This window comes from Cheilinus undulatus, linkage group 22 (assembly GCF_018320785.1).
Source record: "Cheilinus undulatus linkage group 22, ASM1832078v1, whole genome shotgun sequence".
NCBI lineage: Eukaryota > Metazoa > Chordata > Actinopteri > Labriformes > Labridae > Cheilinus > Cheilinus undulatus.
In genome coordinates this window covers 1,666,783-1,674,294 of record NC_054886.1, presented here as the reverse complement: position 1 = coordinate 1,674,294, position 7,512 = coordinate 1,666,783, and the positions used below count along the sequence as shown (strand labels likewise).

Sequence of the window (7,512 nt, the reverse complement as noted above, 5' to 3'; positions counted from 1 at the left end):
CAAAATTATGATATAAAAAGTCAGAATTAGAGGAAAAAAGTAATAACAATGAGACACAAAGTCAAGATTATGAATTCAAAAGACAAAATGATGGCATAAATAGTTATAATTGACTGAACGAGTTTTTATCTCAATTTCGACTTGTATCTCTTTTTTTTTAAGGTTTATTTTGGGCATTTTTGTGCCTTTTTTTATATAGAGGATAGTGGATGGAGTCAAATACAGGGACGAGGGCAGGGGAGAGGCATGCGGTGAGGGGCCTCAGGCTGGATTCGAACCCGGGCCGTCCGCGTACATGGGGCGCGCCTTAACCACTTGGCCACCTGCGCCCCGATTTTGCATCTTTAAATTATGATTTTTTAATCTCCTAATTTTAAATTTTAATCTTATAATTATGACTTTGGACTTCTTTTTTAATTTCCTTACTTCCACATTTTTCTTTTTTTAGTGGCAGAAATGGGCTTCCATATGCCTACAACAAAAAGTGTGTTTTGATTTAATTTTTCTTAATAATTAGTGTCATTATTGTATCAAAAGTGACTACATGAATCTGTTGACAGACTGAAATTAGTATCAAATAGAGTCAGATACAATTCTGGGGGGGCCCTCTCTTGAAAAATTCCAAATAGTGTGGTCCAGCACTACAAAGTAATGCAAATAAATTTAATTTAGCCATAATAAAAAAAAATTGCTCATCAATTGGGAATTTATGGTTAAAAAAATACATCAAATGCATATATATTTGTAAAGCCCTGAGTAATAGTCTTTCTAGGGGCCCTAAATCCCTAGCTACGCCCCTGCTTTAATAAACCTACTTCAAGGAAAATAATGGTTAATAAATGCAGAGGCAGTCACGGCTAAATGCTATTTATTCAGTATTTATTTTGTTCTTCAAACAAAAGCCAAACTATTTACATGTCTTTCAGTTGTTCTTTTTCATAACAGGTTCATTACATGTATGCTGTCATTTTAACAACATTCGTTCCCATTAAGTTAAGGAGCTGAGCTGACAGGGAAATAAATCTTTTCTTCTTCTTTTGCATCACTGTTGGAGAAACACATACCAGAGTAAAACTAAACCAGGCGGCCGACTTCCTATCAGGCTGTGGCAGGCTCTTTTCACAGCCAGTGGCCAAACACCTCAGGCTTTCCAAAACAAAATATTGCATTTAATCTTAAAAGCAAGTGTAGTGCAGTAAAAATAAACAGCATCAATGACGGTTTAGTCTTTAAAGATAAGCTGACAAAACAACTAACACCACACAATATCAGTTAAAAGCTATCAAACATGACTTCTGTTAAAAAGTCATTCGCATACAAGAAACTTTATAGTATACTTTAATGATTGAAGTCAATTTCTTTGTTTTGGCAACTGATTATAACAGCACTTAATGTAGTAACCATAAAGTTTAGATTCAGTATAAATTCAACAGTTACTGGGGCCTCTGTAGCTACTTCAGATTACACAGCTATGTCAGCTTTCTACTCAAACCTCACAGCTATACAATTTACACATGCATTACAAGCATAAACTGGTTTTCAATGATGATTTGTTGCCAGCCGGATTAAAAAACTGCATAATGGTTAGCTCTCAAATCCACAAAAAAACTGCTAGTTGACTAAAAACAATCTCTCAAATCCAAATAGATATACACACGAGGAACAAGATGCTTTCCCAAATGTTTGATGCATGAAATTTCCTTTCAGTCGCAGTTGATCTGAGTCCTTAAAAACACACACAAAGCCAGGATGTGACTCACCTCAAATATTACAAATGATGCAAGCTTTCAGTTCTAATGCAAGTCTAAACTGACATTACCATTCAGTAAAAAGCACCCTGTAGCTTTCAAAACATGTAAGAACCTGGGAGTGTTAGAAGAGAACATAAAGCCCCTACATTTGGGGAGGACCAGTCACTCTGGTTTAGTTTTGCCAAGTGCAGTGCATCCAACAATAGTAATCACAGCAAACAGTCAGTGTTTAAAGCCAATTCTGTTCATTTAACCTGTCAGCTCAGCTCCAGACAGTACAGACTTAAGCCCTTTATCAAGCCTGAACCTTCAGTTATTATTTAAACAGGAAAATCTGAACAAATCCACTCTTCATTTAAAGAAACCAAAAGGGCAACAAAAGTCAACCACCAATAAACTAAGATTAACCAAAAATCGCTTTCTTCTCTAATCTGAAGCCAACTAGCAACTCTCAGGGTGGTTTGTAAAGCAGGTTAATACAGAAAACTGTGAAAGCTTTCATTCTTTGACTTTAGAGGACAGTCATCAAGGTGATTTCCAACTTAAATTCATCATTTAGAGAACATTTTCAGGTAGCCATTACAACTGAACTATACAATTTAAGGCATGTTGAGCAGAGAAATAAAGCAAACCCCACTATGAGAAAAACCAAAACACAAACTTGTACATTATTTACACAGCTCGGCATTTATACTGTTGAGCCTTGATGCTTGTGTCTGTTTATGTGATCTGATATTGATGTAGCCCTGTCAGGTGTGCAGATGTGGTTCTAAAGGAGAGCCAGTGTCACCGACTGTGCACTGATTTTGCTGTAGTTTTGCATGTAGTGTGTCTGCAACGCCTTTGGATCTAGAATCTATGTGACGTGTAGGTGTATGTTTGTGTTTTGTCATGTTTCAAAGTTTTTTTTTTGTTTGTACAATGCTTTCAGTTCATCCATTCCCATCACTGCAAACCAACCCAGCACTCAGTCTCTGACATCTGGGCAGGAAGGCAGATCTTCTGTCCTGCTGGTTAGAACTCCACAAAACCAGCTGACAGTTTCAGGCCAAGTCGGTGATGACGTCTGGGCAAGTGATGCCATTTAATCCTCTTCCTCGCTGGAGAGTGCCTGATCCAGACGTGTCACCTCCAACGCAGATGGAATCCATCGTCAATAAACCTGTAATTTTATCTGGTAACTCTCCAACTGATAATGCCACTGGTGCGCCCAGTCCAACTTTAGACAGAAAAGTTTCTTAGGGGTTAAGTTCAAAGGACAGGTTAAGGGTTAACTGGTTCATGGGTTGGCTGTAGATAAGATCCTCCTTTCAGAGGGCAGCAAATAAAGCACAGCCAGAATCCTGTATGAAGAAAGACAGAGCACATCATCATCCCAATGTTCGAACATCCCTGCCACAAAGTGCTTAGTATACCGCACAAAGAAAATTAACCCCGAGCCGACCTTACCAATGCCAAGGATTGTTCCTTCTGCAGTCACTCCACAGCTCTCAAGAGTCATCAGGTTGGTAGACGAAGTGGAAGCATCCTTGCCAACAGCTCCTCAAACCTGCGCCCGCCTCTTTATTCTGCATGTTGATCGAAAACTCTTGGTGAGGCTCTTTGTAGCAACTGCAACAACATCCATTTTGATAAGTAGCTTTCAGTCAGTCTTTGAGCCAGCACCACAGTCTTTGTCCATATGGTTTTCCCTTCCATCCCTGATTATTTCAGGGTTACTGGCAAACTAAGGGAAACTCAGCGAGTCTATCTCAAACTATATTCAAAAAAAGATTGGGTTTTCTTGAAGAACATTCACTCCATATAAGCAATGTCTCATGAATTTTTCCTTCATCCATTTTTCAAATTTTCTTTCTAATCTGAAAGATAATACAAAAATATGGTTATATACAGGAGGTGGCAGAAGACGAAGCTTCTTGAGTCTCTTGTTTCAGTTTGGGAATATTTTTTTCAGTGACTTTGTCAAAGTCGTAGCAATCCTCCTGTTGAAATTGTGCTCCCATCCCCAAAAAGGTACCTCACAGCTTGAATGAACAAAAGTGCATAGGTGTGTTGGTGAGGGCAGGGTATGAGTGCTTTTGAGGGTCGAGGTGAAGACAAGTGCACTAACCAGGTGTACTTGTATCTCCCTCCAAGTTCCCTCCAGGGTTTTGCTGCCCTGCACTCTGTTCTTTACAAGTCAGAGCCCATCCTTGATTTTTCATGCCACTGCTCCACGTTTGATCATCACGTTTCAGGCTGCACAACCACACATAAGGTCCAGTTAAAGGATCTTGTCCATGTCGTTGTTATGCCTGCAACTCCTCCTCAAACCAACACCACTCAATGTCCATATGGCAGAAGCGCACTTGCAAACCCCACCCGTCTTATGTGGGAACAAAAACAAAGAAAAAAAAAAAAAAGAAAACAAAAAAAAACTGCACCCACAAATATCCATGTGGTTTGTAAACAACCAAAACTCCAGTATGGAATAGAAAGAGTCCTTTCTTTTAATATACAGTCATTTTTTTGTACGACCAGGATTGTAGAGGCAGTGTGTTCAACTGTATCCATCCCAAGGTTTTTTTTCTTCTCCACTTTGTAAAAAAGTCCTCCTTAAACTCTTTGAAGCTTTTTTGTATTTTGTTTCCATTTTTGAAATCTTCTGAGGAAAAAAAATCTGGTATCAGCACGGGTTTCTTGTAATTTTTTTGGAATACATTCAATATTTTCTTAAGAAGGAAAAAATACACACACTTCACATGGCGATAATAAAACAAAAAAAAAAAAAAGAAAAACAAATTAAGGAAAAAAATTAAAACACAACAAAAATAGCAGCCCCAAGTGCTCATCATCTTAGTCCAAATACTTTTTAAACTTTGTATATAATGTATATATTCATATATATTTTTCATTAAAAAAAGAAAACTCGTCATTATCAAATTGCAACAACGAATAAGTAACACAATATGCTAACATTTCATGCACCCTTCTGTGCACTTGCACATTAAGATGCTGTATTTTTTTTTTTCAGAGTCAGAAACTCGACACCTTTCATTCACAAGTTCGAGAGCTGACAAAAGGCAACGTGATCACACCCCAGGAAAAGACTGGACTAACCTTCTGATGGATCACCCCTAGACTGAACTAGAAATATTTACGATATAAACTTACATACACTGTGCTGAGCACTGACACACGTCACACTCGCTCTCAAAAAAGAGTTAATGTCTCAATGGCCACGCACCCTATCAGAGTTCTTAGGCACAAATGTGCATTCATACACATACAAAAAAGCACATGTATTCAAAATGAGTACCTGTAGTCTTAACTCATTTCTATGAACAGTAAATGAACATGCACACTGAAAACGCACTCACACAAACATGCACACAGTCTCATTCTGATGCACACACAGTAATGTCCCTCATGATTCGCTCTGTCTGCGAGTCCTCACAGGTCTGCAGACAGCTCTCCATGCGGAGAAGCTAAGGGAAATAAACTAGTGGTGGTCATCATGTGATGAGCGCAAAGCTAACATTTACAAATGTATGCATTTCTATTTCATCTATCAGGGGATGAAGAGCTGGTGAGAGAAAGGATGTGTTGTGCAATTGGCCTCTCTCTCTCTCTCTCAATCACACACTCAACACAAACAAACCAAGTCCCTATTTGGAGAAGGGAAACACACACTCTTAACATGAGAATACAAAATTACCATTTGAACAAAAAGACATAAAATGGCCTCTTATGTTTTATACATCTTGGTAAGCAACAAAAAAGAAGAAAAAAAAACATTGTGCAGACTGGTATATTACTGACACAAACCAACCATCACACATCAGTCACTCACAGTCATTCAGACACATTCAAAAAATATTCACTTCTATAACTAACCCCATTTGTTTGATTTTTTTGTTGTTTTTCTTATGTCTTTTTTAGGCAAGTGCAAATCTTCAAGTTTTTTATAATCCATTTTTCAATAGCTTTACTTTTTGTATAAACGTAAAAAAATGCTAAACAAGAGAAATATCAACAGTGTTTGTCTTTTGAGAAAGGATTTGCTTTCTGATAAGGTTTCAACTAAGGGTCCCCCTGACTTCAAAAACCTACCGTCCCGACCATTCACCCCACCAACTCTTTCACCACTCCCTTCCAGTTCCACTGCACATGCACACAGATCATGTGTTATGTGCCCTAATTCCCAACACACACACAAAAAGAAAAAAAAACTATTCAAATCCCATCTCAATAAAGTGCATTAGTTCAGTATAAGGTGCTTAATCTTTTGAGTGCCAGAGGATACCCATCTTCCTTTTAACCTCACCCCTATTCACCCCCCTCTCCCATGCTCAAGTGATCAACTGGTACAGCAGGGAGCCCTTTATTCTTCCCAGAGGGAAGGAAAGAGTGGGCGGTGCAGTTCCAGGCACCTTCCCCACTATACCTCCCCTTATGCTTGCTCCCTTCCTATCCCCACCCCTTGGTTCCCCCAGCAGTGCACATTCGTCATCAGGTTTGTCTGATTAAAAGACAGAAGGCCTCAGGTAGCTATTGCTGCTGCGCTGCGTCACATCAGTAATCCTCCACCATCTCCATCTCATTCAGGCTCAGACAGTCGCCCGCGTTGTGGAATGAGTACCCTGTAGGGAGAACGGGGTGGGCAAGGAGAGAGGAGATGGAGAGAGCAGAGTGAAGATCAGAGGAGGATGGGACGTGGGGGAGTTAGAAGGGCTGGCTTAGACTGTATAGGCAAAGGGACAAAGACGTAATCCAGGAATTAATCATAAGAGCCCCATTTTCTGAAATTATTCATTCTCACCTAAAAATGTATAAGGATGCTAAATAACATAAATCATACATATAACAACTTGAAGGTTTTATTTTTAAGCTTGCATTCAGTGTCTTAGCTGACCAGCAGTGTTTTCTCTATTGTCATAATGCTAAATTGTATTAAAACCATTTAAGCCTCCACAGATTAGACCGTTATCAGATGACTGTAAGCAGACGAAAAGAACCATTACATGCAGGGGAGGTCACTTACCTAAGATGCTGGGGTCAGAGTGCAGCATCATGGGCTGTTTCTTCTTCATCTTTCCCCCCTGGTTGTCATAGAGACCAGCCTTGCTCATGTGGTTGGCTTGAAACATAGACTGCAGGGTGCTTGGATTCATACCTCGCATTGAATCCTTGCAAGAAAAAAATTAAGCAGCGTCAGAAATTGAAGCTGTGACCAAAAGAAAACTCATCTTTGTATAAATGTAAAAACATCTTGTTACTACAGGTTGTTGTTATAGGTTGAGTTAAGCGGAGTTTGAGAACACGAGAGCCCTACTGTGTTGTTACATGAACCGATTTGAAATCAGTTGTATAAATCAAGGTTAAGTATGAAAAAAACCCTGCAATTTGCTTTGTAAGATATTAAAAATTCAGGGACAAAACAGATAAAAAAATATGAAGGTAGGGTTCTTATGAAAAAATGTAAAATTAAATAAAATCTTTCATCTAATTATGAGACAAAAAAAAAAATCAAAATTATGATCATAAGCCAGAATAAGATGAAAGAAGAAATTATGAGTAAAGAAGTCAATATTAAATCAGTCAAAATCATGAATTTTATTCAAAATTAAGAGATATGTCATAATTATGAAATATGCAAATTATGAAACAGTATCAGTCAAATGAACAGACTCATAAATATGACATAACATCTTCTAATTTTGACTTTTCATCTAATGATTTTGACTTTAAATACTATCATTTTGACTTAATTTTATTTTGA

General features: G+C 38.2%; 1 protein-coding gene across 3 annotated transcripts in view; it reads right to left on the bottom strand.

Moving 5' to 3' along the window:
* Nucleotides 1-862: 862 nt before the first annotated feature.
* Nucleotides 863-7,512, bottom strand: part of gigyf1a (GRB10 interacting GYF protein 1a) — a 29,738-nt gene continuing 23,088 nt past the window's right edge. For all 3 annotated transcript variants that reach the window (XM_041778857.1, XM_041778858.1, XM_041778860.1), the window contains exons 24-26: nucleotides 6,775-6,919; nucleotides 3,201-6,373; nucleotides 863-3,094 (exon numbers count right to left, since the gene is read on the bottom strand). In XM_041778857.1, coding sequence (XP_041634791.1) covers nucleotides 6,306-6,373; nucleotides 6,775-6,919 — 213 coding nt within the window. In that variant the 3' untranslated portion in view covers nucleotides 863-3,094; nucleotides 3,201-6,305. The remainder of the gene's footprint in view (nucleotides 3,095-3,200; nucleotides 6,374-6,774; nucleotides 6,920-7,512) is intronic.